At 46.7% G+C, this 17,053-nt stretch overlaps 1 protein-coding gene across 2 annotated transcripts in view; it reads left to right on the top strand.

Annotated features, from left to right (window-relative positions):
• Positions 1–17,053, top strand: part of RET (ret proto-oncogene) — a 64,927-nt gene that overhangs the window by 38,357 nt on the left and 9,517 nt on the right. For both annotated transcript variants that reach the window (XM_078875252.1, XM_078875253.1), the window contains exons 12-17: positions 203–350; positions 6,386–6,493; positions 8,629–8,843; positions 9,642–9,764; positions 12,317–12,387; positions 13,651–13,788. In XM_078875252.1, coding sequence (XP_078731378.1) covers positions 203–350; positions 6,386–6,493; positions 8,629–8,843; positions 9,642–9,764; positions 12,317–12,387; positions 13,651–13,788 — 803 coding nt within the window. The remainder of the gene's footprint in view (positions 1–202; positions 351–6,385; positions 6,494–8,628; positions 8,844–9,641; positions 9,765–12,316; positions 12,388–13,650; positions 13,789–17,053) is intronic.

Here is a 17,053-nt window from a genome sequence, read left to right as displayed (position 1 = left end):
CGCCGCCGGCCACCTCGCTCCCCGTTCACAAACCGCCCCCCACCTCCCCCCCCCATGCTTGAGAGAAAAAAGTCCGAAAGCCGACCCTACAAGCTGCTTTTTACACACGACGCATTTCTGCAGGAAGCAAGGAGTCACCGCGTGGTGTCGATGCGCACAGTACGCCTATCGCCGTCGTCTGCTACCCCCTCCCACCCACCAGGAGGATCCCAAGTGGGAATTCCCGCGCAAAAACCTGGCGCTGGGCAAGACGCTCGGCGAGGGCGAGTTTGGGAAGGTGGTGAAGGCCACGGCGTTCCGGCTCAAGGGGAAGGCCGGCTACACCACCGTGGCCGTCAAGATGCTGAAAGGTGATGCTCGCATGGGAGCCCTGTTCACTGTGGCTCACGATGACTTTCTTTTACTATTTTTAGTGGTAGTTGTATTTGTGCACGGGTCCTGATAATGCCACCTCCGGTTAAGTCGAAGGTCAAAGTGGATGTCCTGCTCAAGTGGGAATCGAAGTGATGCTCGCCCTCCGTTTGCAGCTTTGAGCCAGTGGTGGAAAAAATCCACTGTGTAACAAAACAAATCTATGACGCCTCAAAAGGACAGAAAATTTATATTATTCCCCACAAACTTTGCTTTTGTGACCAGGACAGTGATATTTAGAAATGTACTTATTTTTAATGAGAAAACGGGTGAATTTGTGTCTTTTCGTTCACGTAAGTCAGAAAAAACAACATATGAATCAAAATTAACATGTATTTATACTGAAGTAATAATACAAAAATTACTACGAAAGATTTAGACACCAAGGCGCACTACCACAGACGGGACTGGCCACAGGTGGACCGAGTTCTCTGTGGGGAGGAACAATCTCGAAAAGCTGCTCACTTCTAAATCTTTTGTAGTCATTTTTGTATTACTGTGTTCTGGCAGTGGTGTAGAAATAGGCACAAAAACTGCAGCTATCACCAATAACAAATGCCCTCTAATGAGCACAAAGTTACACGCAGTGAGATATTCTACAGCAATAACAGAGAATGCAGAGCGAGTAGAAACCTGTAGTTTGTTTGTGATGTGCCAACAATGTATACACTGTACGCACTTTGCATACGATTTGATTTCCAGTGGAAAATACACCAAATAAGCAAAACACACAAATAGCAGTGGAGACATTCACACGTGAACAAACCGATTGCATTAGCTGAATGAATATCTATGAAAACGAATTACACGAGAATACAGATATCTTTCGGGAAACCACACGAGTGAAGGTTTGTGATGTGTGGTGCGGTCGGCCATCTGTGATCTACCAGAGTCGCCTGTATTGGTTTTTGTGGGGACATGCCAATGCACGTCATTCAATGAACAGCGCAGCTTAACGATCTTGCAAAATTCGCCCAATGGCTGCTCCGTGTTATTGCATGAATGTCACATTTACAAATCCTGATTTCTACTCCAACTGCATTTCCACAGATTTGCTTTGTGATATTACTCATTTGCCTGCACTTTTAAGAAATTAAACATTCCATTTAAACTATTATAAATTATTTAATCTATAAATTATGAACAATTTTTTTATTTTCCAAAGTAAGACCCACTGAGCTACATAGCTCTTTTTCAGAAGCGATCTGGCCACAAATGATAGCGCAACGAAGTGGCTTATCACGTGGAAAATGTTGCAGCCAAATCCTATAAACGCATATTTATAGATGTGGAGGGAAAAACTGGGAACTCAAAAATCCGCACGACCACAGGGAGAATATGCAAACTCCAAATACACAGGTGTCGGGGTTTGGATCGAACCTACGACCTCCTGTATATCAGGCGATGTAGTTAACATCCCCCCACCGTGGCACCCTAATGAAGGCCTCTGCAAGCTACCATCACCTTTCAAGATCTCCATGGTTTGAGCGCGTTGGTCATGGCAGAGAGATGATCGTAGTTTAATCTAGTTTCAATAATAGTATTCGGTAACCAATTGTTTTCATAGTCAACTGACCCAGATAAATAAATACATTTAAATTATCAGTACGCTGGGATGTAAGTTTCCCTTAAAAGTGAAGTTAGAACTCTTGATATGTTTCATTAAGAAAGCCCCGAAGGCAGGCTTGACCTTTGAACTGTTATTCTCGCATATTACTCACGTTTTCTCAACGCCGGGCAATTTGAACTTTCCACTGACATCAAGAAAATAAACTTTAAATATCAATTAGGAACTGTGAAACTGCTAGGCCGGAAAATTGCTTTCAAAGGTCTGGATCTATGACACGGTAAACATCCTCGGCCCCAGGAGTTAGTGTTATATTTAATGCTTTTCAGTAACCCTAAATGCTCCACCAAGCCTTCAAATGCAATAATAATACCTGAGCTGCCGCTAATGGACCACACTGGGTCTAGTGCAACGATACACATCATCCTGTATACTCAAACTTAATCTGGAGTTTCCTCATTTGGGCAGAAAGACAAATTGAAATGATTGTCCGCAGAGGCCAGAATGAAACACCGTGGGTTCTTAGATCGTATCGCAGGGAATTACTGTCCAGCGAATGAGGTAGGTCCCTAACCATTGACATATCATTGCACTCCCGAACAAAAATCCCTGTTACAGCCACTAAACTATTAAGCCATTATAATAATACTCTTTATTCTATAAAGAGTTATTTGTAATGAAATATTTGAAAGCGCTTTTATGTAAAAAAAATATTTCAGTATAAAAAAACTACGCTCACAAGTAGGGATAAAATCCAGTCAAAATACAACAGGAACAAATAATTATAATGCTGATAACAATAATCACAACTACACTCGTGCTGTAGATAGATTTCAGAAAACGCTATGGTAAAAGCCATTCATAATAGTTACACTCACTGTGAAGCTAAAAATTAAACTACAGCAAAAGCCTACGAATGGTTTTTAAAGTGGTGACAGTCACAAATCCTGATTTAAAAGTAGATAGTTATAGTGGCGTTCCACAGTCTTGGTGCATCGCAGCAAAATGCACGATCTCCCCATATCTGCAGCGAGCAATGTGGCCATATAGCCGCATGGCTAATACATTTATTTTATGTCCCACCAATGTTATCCTGCCTGCTATTGGCGTCATCTCATGAGCTGAAGTAGCTAATGAGATATCGCATAGAAGAGTGCGTCTCTTAGTGTTAGAGAAAACGAGCCATGTGAGTAGACGTCATGGAGCTAGTTATTTATTGCCAAGTAAGGCCCACTGAGCTATATAGCTCTTTTTCAGAAGTGACCTGGCCACAAATGATTATTCATTGAGGTGGCTTATCATGTGGAAATTTATAGCAGACAAATACTCTAAACGTGTGTTTCAATTCTAAATGTGGAGAGAAAAACCGGAGGACGCGGAGACAAATCCACGCAACCACGGGGAGAACATGCAAACTCCAAATATATGGGCGTCAGGGTCGGAATCGAACCCATGACCTCCTGCATACCAGGCAAGGTAGTTAACATCTCGCCACCGTGGCACAACTAAGAACCAATGATGATCTTCCCATTGTGAGTCAATGGGTCCGATCGTAGAGCTGCCCTCTTGAACGCACTCCTGTACACGCACAGCCCCATTCATGTGACCTATGGTCCAGGATTCAAAGGGCAGAACTTTGCCACCCGCCCTGCCAACGAGAGCAATGGTTATCACGTGGTAGTTAAACCGAGTTTCAATTCTCGAAGTTATAATTTGGCCAAATTAAGTGCAAAACCAAATTTAATTTGATGGCTTTTTTTGCGCAGCATTTGGTGACTGGGCAAAGACCTTCAACTCATTGGACTTGAGGAACACGGTTACCTCACAGGCTACTGAGGCTAGTCGCCTGGATATGAACCCAGCATCTCAGCGGTGTCAGCTCAGTGCTCTGACCTCAGTTAAATGGCAACTTAAATCTGAAGTTTGTAAATACATCTACCCACAGATTCTGAGTCAGCGCTCACCTTATTCCACCCCTCGCCAACCCCTCAACCCGACCGCTTATTTACATTTTTGCCAAATGTAATTCTGCAACAACGACAGAAAACGCTTAATAAAGACAATTAATCACAGCTGACCACAGAGCTGGAAATGCTCTGACAAAATCAATATGTGGGAGATGTAGTCGGAGGAAAATGTATTTACGGGCATTTTTACGATCAATGTTGTCACTGCTCGGAAATTGAAATGAATTCAATTTTCATAATCACTACCTCCTTTACGGAGGACGCATTAACTGCTGGCCACGAGCTTGGAATTCCATTCTCTGCTGAAGCGCATTGTGTCATGTCAATGATCAGCTTGTGGCTGTATGGAAATCAATGCGGTTTATAATCCTTGTATATATCGAAACAATCGATGTAATGTTTGTTTTAAGCTCATTTAATGCCAGCAGATGCGGATACTCGGTGCACAAATGGAAAAATGTGTGGTCACCTCGAACAGACCATGGAGCATATAAGCGACTCAAAGCCCCATTCATGAACTCGGAGGAGGAGGCACCATCGCAGCGCAATATTCTGGTTCGACCACTTGAATGTAAAATTAGAGCCATCGCTCTGCATCAACATCAGCCAAGAACGCAGGAGAACCGGAGTCCTCATGAAATGTGTTTTCATTGGCGGAAATTAAGGCACCGTTCCTGGCCTACCTTTGCCAAGGCGCACTGACCAGCGTGGAGAAGGATGGTCAAATAACCTCACGTGACCTACACAGTCTGGGGAGGCCTTCATCTAGCAGTGTCGAATCAAAAAGTTACTTTGATTTATATATATATATTTATGTTCATTTCAGTTTGTATACTGTATAGCAGTCGGCAGAAGTTTTACACCAAAATAATACTCTTTTTTTATTACATTTAATCCTTGGAAATTTGTCATCAGATAATTGCCGCATTGCCACTCAAAGCCAGTAATTGCTTCTGTCTGAGCAGAAACTGTGTGCCCAAGATGTCATGTGACTCGCGGGGTTCCCTTCAGAAATGCTCGAGAAAAAGAAATGTCACTATATATTGTTTTTTTAAACAATTTCAACGAAAGCTGAGAGAGTCAGTGATTCAGGTTTCAAGTTTATTTTGTTTAACCAGGTGAGGAGTCAAGACTGCCCTCATTGGCAAAAAACGACATGTCATGCGAAAAATTACGAAAGCAAAACAAGTAGCGTCGAGTTCAGAAAAGCAAAAGACATTGGAACAAAAGCAATATGAATACAGTCTGCCCCCCCTATATTGCGTACGGCTGCCTCGGCATAGCATCACACAAGGCGGGATACTGCTGGATGCTTCTAGATGCTACCCACGTGCCTCAGTCTTTGTCCAGCCTGCATACGCATCTTACGTCTTATCGCGGACTGTGCTTTACCCTATATTATATATTTTTAACGCGATTTTTCCATAACTCGGTGTTCTTCAGGAACGCAACTACCGCGTTATTGGAGAAGGGACTGTTTGTCGGATTAATCAACATAGCTAATCATATTAGCCCTGTCTTTACGATTGCGTGTCTGTCCATCGAACCGTCTGTAGTGGGAGTCATGGTAACTCTCATGAAGGTGATCCAATGTAAATAAAATGTTGGCATAACGCGTTGTTGATCGCAGGGACTGGACCCGAGCCAAAACTGGGAAAGTTGATTTCAAGGGGCTGCCCAAAACTCGGTGATCAACTCCAGCGACAATTACGGCCTTTTCAGCCAATGTGATGACGCTAATTAGCTAATTCGGAGGATGCGCGCGTCGTATCACGTTCATGCAGGGTTCATGCAAATGCGTGATTTTTCTTCCTCTTTCTGTATAATTCCTCGCTCTTGCCCGGTGTACCGCTTTCAAACACTTCAAATTCCATCAATTCAGGGCTGCACTTTTACCTCTTTTTACCTTTTAGACAGTGCTTGTGTTTTATTTCCACGTATATGTATTCCAAAGTGAAATTTGTGCTATTCTATCCTTGCATATGGCAATAGGTGCAGGAATTAGATGTCAATGTTGAGGTGTGCTAGCCGTGCCGTGATGGCTTCAGGAGGGAGTTTGTGTCGTTTTGCTGTTCCTCCTCCATTGAAGGAGTGCAGACTAGAGTAGTTTACTGCACGGTCCATAGTTTGGGTTGCATGGCCACAATCACACCCCAGTGGCTTGCCTTTAACTTTCCATATGTGAAGGAGGGGTACACATCGGCCTGTTGATGATGTTCTGATGCGGTCCGATGGTCACGCCGGCGTATTTGAGAAATGTCAAAGTCAGGAGGTGCCAAGTTTGGGTCTCGAATTGTGAACCGATAAAGGAGACCAGAGGTCTCGGTGAACTTGTCGTATGTTCCGTATGTTGAACTCCTTTCACACCGTACGTAGCCAACCGTGCTAAGGTGCGGGAAATAATCGTGACCACCGTTTGCCTCGGTCGCTCCGTCCGCAGAGTGCGCTTCGCACAGCGAGCTGAGGGACCTCCTCTCGGAACTCAACCTCCTCAAGCAGGTCAACCACCCCAACATCATCCGCCTCCATGGGGCCTGCACGCAGGACGGTGAGTTCCGTGTGATCCCCCCCCCGCCACCGGGATAGCGCAAGTGATTCAGCGTTAATTATATTTAGAAAGACATAGCGCTGTTGTTGTAAAGACATTGTGCTCACCGCAGAGAACTGCAGCGACACGACCGTGCTATGAGAGCTGGTACCAAACTGTGCCACCCGCCCTCCCACATGGCCTTGTGGGAGCCTCGTTACCGGCAAAGTTATTTTATTTCTGTTTTTATCACGATTCCGTTCAGAACGGAATCAGAAGAAAAACTGACGATGTACACGTACGTCATCGGAATGGGAAAGGCTTAAGAGGTTTGGAGGATCAGTTCTGGATGGAAAATTAACACACAATTAACAAAAATAATCAACACATTCGTCCGTGGCCTTCAAATAAAAAACTATATAATCGATGCATTTTAGAAATGTTGCCCACTGCCAAACGTTACAGGCAATGGCGCTTTTTCATAGCACATACGGGAGATGAACAAGAGCCATGCATTATAAAGTATTTATTTTAAGGCGACAGTGTTATTAACGAAGGGTGTTGATTTTTTTTTCTTTCACGTAAAATAAACATCGATAGACAGGGCAGCTTCAAATAAAACCATTCATGGGACAGATAGGGCTGCAATACCTATTTTCCACTGCACAGCTTAGCCGTGCCAAGACCGTGCTGATCCAGCCCGGTACGGCTCAGATGGTGCCAGGTTGTTGTTTTTTTCCACTGCAAAACCCGTGCCATATGATGTTGCACATTAAGGACGTTTGTATGATGAAAATGATCATCCACTCTCTTGGCCATGCTTGTCCCTGAGCAAGATTCAGATGTCTTGTGAGACTAGATTTTGACGTTTTGCTCTCTGGTACGGCTCGTCACCATCGCCGGTGGAGAAAAGCCGTGCTCGTGCGTGTGTCAGCGGAGAAGGGGTACGAGAGTGGTCAGAGAGTGGACTTCCGACCACTGCTACCAACCAGTAGCCACGGAGGCTGTTATCGCCTCTCTCACCTGACTGCAGCGATTCATTATTCTCGTGACGTGGCTGCCAATAGGAAAAAAACTAAATGAAAATTGCTAAGAGTGATAAAAAAATATATACTAATGTCAAAAACAGGAAGCAATCAGCAGCGCAGATAACCAGGGGCAAGGGAATTCAACTTGACATCCACTCAAATATGTCAGCCTTCGTAATGAGTTTCCTTGCAAATATTAAGACTAGTTTCCACTTGTAAAGCTTATTCAGACTGTACCTGATGGCTAGCAGGGCTTCATTGCTTTTATTTATATATTCTCTGTCTGGCCGATTAGACTGGAGGAGGTGGCATGTGAATAGTTAAATCCACAAGCTCATAGTTAGAGGTATTCTGGATGTGGTGTGCCGGGTGCAGAAATACCTTGTGAGTCGCCAACCCCGACAAACCCAGCTGAAACAAATCCCCCCCATGTTAACACCTTGAATACAAATTAAAACGACATTGTGTCTGTGTGTGTGCGCATGAACGTGGGGAGCAGTGGTGCAGTGGTTAGCGCAACGCGCCACGTACCCAGTGAGCCGAGTTCGATTCCCGCTAACGACCATTAACAGTGGCGAATATGTGAACCGGACCTGGGCTTCCCCGAGGTCGACTCAGCCTCAAATGTGTAGCCTCTGCTGTTTGTAAACATCAGCCCTGGGGAAATTAAGGCAGCCGTGCGTGGTGCTGGCCACCCACCCCCTCGTGTGCCGTGTTGGCCTTTATAGGTGCTCGCTAACAACAACTGTCCCAGCAGTCCGTTAAGGATATGAGGGGGATCTTTGTCTTTGTACACGTGTGTACGCGCGTGTGTACGTGTGTACGTGTGTGTGTGTACATGCGTGTAAACGTACGTGCCAGCTGACAAACCCGTACATCGCTGGCAGATGTACGCCACGTTGCTTTTTTCACCCCGAGCAGCAGATTGACGCACAGCGATGGGGCACAGTTCGGCACAGGTGTCATTAGTGGGTCAGGCGAATCGAGTTCAAGCCACCCACCCCCTCGCGCGCCGTGTCGGCCTCCACAGGCGCCACTCGCTAACGGCACCCACCCTCAACGGTTTCTTAAAGGCTGCGCGGCGGGATCTTTGTGTGTTCGTATGCGCGGCGACCTTCGTCGCCGAAGGCCCCCTCTACCTAATCGTGGAGTACGCCAAGTACGGCTCCCTGCGGAGCTTCCTGCGCGTGCGCCGCAAGGCGGAGTTCGCGGTGCCGGCCGGGTCTTCCAACCGCAACTCGCGGCTCCTGGACAACCCGGACGAGCGCGGCCTCACACTCGGGGACCTCGTCTCCTTCGCCTGGCAGATCTCCCGCGGCATGACGTACCTCGCTGACATGAAGGTGGGGCGGCACGGCCTTCGCACGCGCACTGCGCGAAACGTACTAACGCTGCTTCCGTACCAGAATGTTTCTATGCATATGTGTGTTAAGCTTCTTTCACACCATACATAGCCAACCCGCGCTAATTGGACGTGCGGGGGGAAGGAAAACAAGCTGAACACAAGAAGCAGTTATTGTGACCCAAGCTGACGTAATTGTGTTCTCCAGACACTCTCGTCTCCGCCTCCCTACCGGTCTCTTCATCGTTCCTGTAATGCGCAACAATGAGCACGGTCGGCTAAGTACGGTGCGAAAGAAGTTCAACATACAGACAGACACACGTGACCGCCATCCGCACGGCACAGTAAGCGTCCAATATGCCCCTCGACCGACAGAACATGCGGGAGCCCCTCATCCGGCATTGTATCGAGGCCCGGTTGTACATTTCCACTCGGGTTTCATGGCTGCGTAGGATTTTGTGGCTGGACTGTGTCGCTCTATCGTCACGTTGTGCCATGTGTATGCATATTTTTTTTGGCGTGGTGTCCAACGTTTTGCTCTGCGTGCCTTGAGAAAGCTCCCAGAACGTGGAGTGAAACGTCAAATATCGTGCTGAACAGCGTGCGGTACGACCCGACAACACGTCAGAGAGCTGCTCCTGTTTATTTATTCATCAGTTGCTTCACTGCTCACAATAACCGCCCTGTCTAAAGAGGCGCTATTTGTCAAAGCGGGATCTGCGATTGCCGTCCGTATGGCTGACGGTGGTTGCCTCTCGTCGGTGTTCCTGGGTGTGTTGGGCCCACGCTTCTCTCCCAGCTGGTGCACAGAGACCTGGCCGCCCGGAACGTTCTGGTGGCCGAGGGTCGCAAGATGAAGATCTCCGACTTCGGCCTCTCGCGAGACGTCTACGAGGGAGACTCGTACGTCAAGCGCACCAAGGCAAGCCTCCTGCGTTGTCCCACTGTCGTGTCTCTCTTTTTCCACTGCACAACCGAGCCACGCCGGGGCCGAGCCAGCCTGGAGCAGCAAGTTGTTTTTTCACTGCACAACCGACCCATACCGGGGCCCGCACGTTGTTATTTCCACTGCAGGACCCGAGCCATGCTGCTCACCCCTCGCAGGCAGTGAACGAGTCGAGACTAAATTTCGATTTAAAGCTTTCGTGACTGCAGGGATTCATCTTCTTGGTTCCTTTGGTAAAGTCACGTAGAATGGAAATAATAAAATAATAAAAATAAAACATAATAAAATAATTCTCACGACGTTTCGGCCACAACGCAAGCAGCCGTCCTCAGGTGAAGAACAGGTCTGTCGATAAGACAGAGTCGAGGCCGCGAGTAGATGACACGGTGACTCCGCGTGCGAGCCGTACTGACCGGGCGTCATGCACAACAAACTCGTCATTGGCCACGACCCCTGGCCCTGCTTGGCCCCTGAGACAGATTCAGATATCTTGCGAGGCCAGCGTATTGTAGAGAAGAGTCCAGCAGATGCGAGTAGGGTCAGTGAAGGTCGGCTTTATTCACATTTTTTTCTAAGATGTGTAACATTATCAGTCCACCCATAGAGAGATCTTCAACAAATCCCGAGTTCTCCTCTGCCACTCTTTACTTACACTCATGACCCCTCCCTGCCGAGTTGCAATCTTCACCAAACTCCCACCTAAATCACCAAAACGGCCAATATCCAATGGGAAACCACCTACTCGCAAGGGCCCCGAGAATCGAACTCCGAATCTCAGAGATGCCCGGCTCAGCTCTCTGACCTCTGAGCCACCTGGTCACAGCTCTACACAGCAGCCGACCAAGTCACCCGGGTCTCCTTGATGTCCACAGTTACAGTCATTTTTTGCTCGGCGTGTGCAAAGCCACGATAGAGACGCACGCAAAGGCGGTCAAAAGCCTCGCTTCTTAATTTCTTTGGATAAATACATGAAAATAATAATTCTGCCAGAAACATTGGCATGGCAGAGATGGGCAAAAATTCATCTTTTAGATTTACCATCCGTAAGTGAGCGCTGCGACTATCGTTGTTTTATTGCGATAGAAGATCATCGCAAGATTGCACCGCTGATAAATTCGCGCGAGCGGTGGCTCGACTCCCAAGCTCCCCGGTGAAAATGTTTAATTTTATTTTTCCTTTTGCAATTAACGTTGAGAAAGGGCAACGTAATGGAATTTGACACTGCTGAATATTTGCCAGCGTTTACAGTTCATTGCAATTGCTTTTTCTCGGAAAAATTAATTGCCCGGGAAAAATAATTAAGTGAAAGAAGATGAGGCATGTTTCTTAGTTTGTTCCTGTTCATTACAACCGGACTTTATTGCGGTCTGATAGATCGTTGCGCTACAATCGCGTTTCTACATTAACTGGACTTGGAATGTCACTGTTAAGTAGGCCATGCGCGATTAGTAAAACAAGCGAGCCGAAGGCCTCTTTACAGATCCAACCACTCATTTGTATTGTGATCATTCACTGAAGAAGATTTATTTCGTGGTAATGCACACGCTAACTCGTGTGATTTTGGCTACAGTATTGTCATAAAGATCAAGATGTCATCACGACGCCAGGGCTGTTGATGCCACCACCAAACCTTGCCAACCGGCCCCTACCCTCGGCCAGATCTCACAGCGGCTTGTGCAGTAGACACGCAGCGAGCGCCAGGGTCTTCCGTGGCCGTCTCCCGCCATCTGACCTGAGATCATCTTCTTTGGACACCAGACTCATGGAGAACCGCTCCAGTGGCTGCCTAGGCAAGATTGTGATATCTGGTAACGATTGAGGTCACCGTTCTTGCGAGACGCATTTATTAAGATGTCTTCATTTGTCGAATGTGCTCATCATGTACTCGCATAACGGGTTGGATAAGGCTACCACAGTCATACAGTATTAATAAATGTCAGAGATTTGTGTTCAACAATTTTCGACAAGTCATCAATGCTCCCAGCACGTTGCATAGTATTGTACAGAAATCAAGGTAATAAAAATTACTTATCGCATTGTTTATTTCCAATTATGCATAATGCTTTCATCAAAGTATTTTTAAGTAAAAGATAAATAGAATCTTGATTTGAAGCTTTCGTGCCTACAGAAATAATCATGAATAATGATGATAATTCATATTGCTCGCAGATTTTGAGAATTGTTTTGATTTATATTGGCAAATTATTTTTATTCAGGATAATTAACAATTGGTAGGTATGATGACCAATTCACCCGCAACGCACCAGATCTTTGCAGATCTCGGAAACTAAGCAGGGTTAAGCCTGGATTGTGTTTGGCTGGGGGACAACCATGCAGCAGCAATGTTATCAAAGCACTGCGGAGATACATGGTGGGCAGGAGCCGACAGTGCAGAAAAAAATCTATTGTTGTACTCTACTTCTATGCCCCCCCACCAACATCTATGCTCCTCCCCCGCGGTATAGACGGCGGCGGTGGCGGTGAGGGTGATGACGACGCTGACTAACCCACCGCGTTTGCATTCGCAGGGCCGGATTCCCGTGAAGTGGATGGCCATCGAGTCGCTGTTTGAGCACATGTACACCTCCCAGAGCGACGTGTGAGTTCCACTGCTGCCGATTTCATTCCTCCCATTGGGAAGCACCTCGGGGAAATACACCATCTTTTTGTTTTCATGATTATTATTGTTGCGGTCTAAAGTTTGTATGTACATGTGTTGAATTTCTTTTGCACCGTACGTAGCCAACCCGTGCTAGTCGGAGGTGCGGGGGAAGGACGGAACTAAACACAAGAGGCAGTTCCTGTCGCACCTCCGATGAGCACGGTTGGCTACGTGCGGTGCAAAAGAAGTTCAACATACGTACCATACAAGTTCACAGAGCCCTGCGAACTTGTATGGTGACTCCTGCAGAAACGTCACCTACCTTATCATGGCACCCTCCATAGGTTCATAATTCGAGGCCAAAACTTCGCACCACCTGACTTTGACACTCCTCAAATATGCCGGCATAACCATCGACCGCATCAGCACATCATCAACAGGCCGATGCGCACACCTCCTTCACTTACGGAAGATTAAAGGCGAGGCACAGCGGTGCAACCCAAACTGTGGACCGTACAGTAAACGAATGCAGTCTGTGCAACTTCAATGGAGGACCCAAACTCTCTTCTGAAGCTCTCTCAGCATGGCTAGCACACCTCAAACATTGGCACCTAGCTCCTGCACGTTTTGCCATATGCAAGGATAGAATATGTTCACGAATTTCCCTTTGGAATACCATATACATGGAAATAAAAGTGAGTCCTTTCTAAAACAGTGGTTCTTAACCTGGGGTGCACTTACTCCCTGGAGGTGCGAGATGCCCTGTCTGGGGGTGCAAGGCATGACCAGATTTTTTTGGAAGGTAAATAATTGAGAAACAAATTAAGCATGTGCACGTAAGTACAACTGCTTTGTTTCATCAAACCTCTGTATTTACTAACATGATACATTTGTTTAACGATTGAGAACCAAAGGGGTGCAAGGCTGCAGGAAAGGTCAAGAACCCATAATACAGGTTGTTTTGGGTTAGATCGTGTAAATATATGTGTATTTAAACCCACCACCACCCGACACAGCCAATTAGTTTTAACGACACATAACGGGCTTAACGACACATTTATATATTTGCACGATCTAACCCAAAAAAACCTGTATTAGGGATGATATTGGACGCGAAAGCCTACGTGTTGAACAGGTTAAGAACCACTGGTCTAAAAGGTGAAGGTTAAAAATAATGTAAAAGTGCAACCCTGAATGGCTTGGTGGTCCGGGTAGGCTGAATGTCCGTGTTGACAGCTCCCATTGCCGCACATCGTCCAGGTGGTCCTTCGGAATTCTTCTGTGGGAGATCATGACGCTGGGAGGAACTCCATACCCGGGCATCCCCCCAGAGCGCCTCTTCAACCTCCTCAAGACCGGATACCGCATGGAAAAGCCCGAAAACTGCAGCGATGACCTGTAAGGCGTCGATCATTTTGACAGCTTTTGTTTCACAGTCCTCCGCACCACCGTGCAGTTGCCCAAGCTCGCGATGAATGCGTCGCGTACGCTGTCCGGCAGCAGAAATCGACGCGCGACGACGTGGTGTTACAAACGACGTGCATTGGTGCATTCACCAGAGGGGCAGCGGAGCCGAATTCATTGTATACTCTACTTCTATGCTCCCGTACCTATTCCACCTGCCTGAACAGCACGGTGAAGTGTGGTCAAATAGAAACCCGCACGGAGGTGGGAGGCCTTCATCTAGCAGTGGATCGTACAGAGGAGCTGTGCGTGTACAGGAGTGTGTTCAAGAGGGCAGCTCTGCGATCAGACCCATTGACTCACAATGGGAAGATCATCATTGGTTCTTAGTTGTGCCACGGTGGCGAGATGTTAACTACCTTGCCTGGTATGCAGGAGGTCGTGGGTTTGATTCTGACCCTGACGCCTGTAAATTTGGAGTTTGCATGTTCTCCCCGTGGTCGCAAGGATCTGTCTCCAGGTCCTCCGGTTTTTCCCTCCACATTTAGAATCTACACGCGTTTAGAGTATTTGGCAACTATACAGTTCCACAGGATAAGCCACTTCGTTGAGCTATCATTTCTGGTTAGGTCCCTGCTGAAAAAGAGCTACATAGCTCAGTGGACCTTACCTGGTAAAATAAAAAATGGTTTAATAGTTTTAGTGTAATACTTATCATCTTCAAGTAATCACTGAGAGGTTAACACTGGTCATTCCATGGAGATGCAGCCCTTGGCATGGGAATGTGGAATTTGTATTACTGGATTGAGGCTGCCAAGTAAGATGAGCATCGCGCCATTGGTCGTCGGAGAAGAGATGCATCTGACCTTTAAATGAATCACTTATCCGTGCAGAATCTACGTGAAGTGCTCTTGCCAATAACACCTTTGGCTGCTGATGAGACCCAGAAAGGTCAAAACCGATCCAGAGTTAAGCTGTTTAAACGAATGCCGCTGGATAATATTGCTCTGGAAAGCCAATAGGACAATGGAATAAAACTATATTTGTATTTATACGTGGCGACAAAGAACAGTGAGTCCTTCTTATACATGCCTTCTGGCATTTCGCAGAACATTGAGACAAGTTTGTGCCGTCTGGTTTCAGTGGCGGCTGCTGCTGCTGCTCTTATGTAAGCCGGCGAATGTACAACAATTGGGCAATAGGAGTCGAGAGATTTATGGAAGTGGCATATCAAAATAATGAACCGGTCCCCGCTGTTTTATGTTTTACTCTTAATTTAAATTCCTCCCGAACGCAACGGTTATTCTGGCAGTCAAACTCCGACTGCCCCGTAACCTGGCACAATGCAGACGCACTCCGTCTGATGAGACCGAGACTTTCACTGTTCACAGGCAGGGCCAGCGGCGCTACTGGCGGCACCAACACACCGACTCAAATTTACCCGAGCTCTGAATTTATTTATTTTTAAACACACATTCCGCATGTCCTCTCCACGCTGCGTTCAATCGTGGCACGTATAAACGTATATACTGTAAATGGGTTTTCTGAGAGCGTGTGTGTTGGTTTTTTGTTTTGTTTTTTCAGGCATATGCCATGCATTATACATGTAACAACGTAACTGTGTAAACCCGCACCAGTCTCCTCAACATAGAGGACCTCACATGACACCACCGTCTGGGTCTGGTCTTTGGCATATAGCTCGTCTTCAACCAGATGTTCTGGCTCACCTCGCCCTGCGGTTTGAGTGTCAATAAGATCCGACCATGTCCGTCACAGTGCTCACTGAAGCTAGACTGGCTTCCAGATGCCGAACGAAAACGTTGTATGGTCGCATTCATTACACACAAAGTGCTCGCCACAAATGAACCACGGTACCTTGGTGATCTCATCTTCTTGGTTCTTTCGGTAAAGTCACGTAGAAGGGAAGTAATAAAATAATAAAACATAATAAAATAATTCTCACGACGTTTCGGCCACAACGCAAGCAGCCGTCCTCAGGTGAAGACCAGGTCTGTCGGGGAGACAGCGTCTGAATGAAACACCACCACGCTTGGAGCGTATATTTAAGTTGGGTTGGAAGGGGGGAAGGGCGCCTTGACAAAATAATTTGCATATCAAGAGAAATTTAGCATATTTATAAAAAATGCAGGTATGTGATTAGTACTACTTGTGAAATGCGTAGGAGGTGGGCGGGGGGATTCAGAGTCATATTATGCTTTAAATCGAAACTTTGTGATTTCGTCGAGGAACATAATCCATCCCGCGAACTCCGGTCATCCTCACAACGGCTTTTGGCTGGTCATCGAACAAAGACGGTCACAATTTCAGATGCACTTCTGCGGTCGTCTGGAACGCTCTTCCTTCCGATATTAAGAAGCCACTGGGAGCTACGGACTTTTAAATCATCGAGATTGAAAGCTCATTTCTTTAGAACTGCTTTTTGTGTTGAGTTTGTCCTCCTTCCCCCACACCTCCGATTAGCACGGTTGGCTACGTACGGTGCGAAAGAAGTTAAACATACAGGATATTAGATCTGGAACAAACCCAACCGTGCGTGGGCTTACAGCCCAAGTTGACGCCCCCCACGCTCGCCATGGCGGCGCTTGCGGTTCATCGCGCTCGATGATGCGGACCAGACCTGTCATCCAGGAGACCTGGCTAGGGGCGATGGATCGTGACGACGCCTGAAGGAGCATTCGAAACGGCCCATTGATGGCTGAGCAAGATGTTAACTACCTCATCTGGTATACAGGAGGTCGTGGGTTCGATTCCGACCTTGACGCCTGTGTGTTTGGAGTTTGCACGTTCTCCCCGTGGTCGCGTAGATTTTTCTTCGGGTCCTCCGGTTTTTCCCTTCACATTCAGAATCACCGCGCGTTCAGTCTTCAGCTGCGATACATTTCCACGAGATAAGCCACTTCGTTGAGGTATCATTTGTGGTCAGGTCGCTTCTGTAAAAGAGCTATATAGCTCATTGGGCCTTACCTGGTCAATTTTTTTTATTGTTTTAGCTTAATATGCCCATGACCGTAATCATTGGGCCAATCTCTACTGCTGGATGAAGGTGGTCCCGGCTTCACTGCCGTGTCCTGTAATGCTGTGATATCTCTCACGCATGTTGTGGATGCCCTTCCACTCACCGTGTTCCATGCCGTAGTTGCCACCGTGAGTTACTCTGTACAGGTACAGACCCAGCTTTGTCAATCAACCGATTCCGATGGACAAGGTCGAGGGGTCATTTGAAAGCTTGTATTACGTG

The sequence above is a fragment of the Lampetra fluviatilis genome, chromosome 41, assembly GCF_964198595.1.
Source record: "Lampetra fluviatilis chromosome 41, kcLamFluv1.1, whole genome shotgun sequence".
NCBI lineage: Eukaryota > Metazoa > Chordata > Hyperoartia > Petromyzontiformes > Petromyzontidae > Lampetra > Lampetra fluviatilis.
This window is presented reverse-complemented; position numbering and strand designations above follow the sequence as displayed.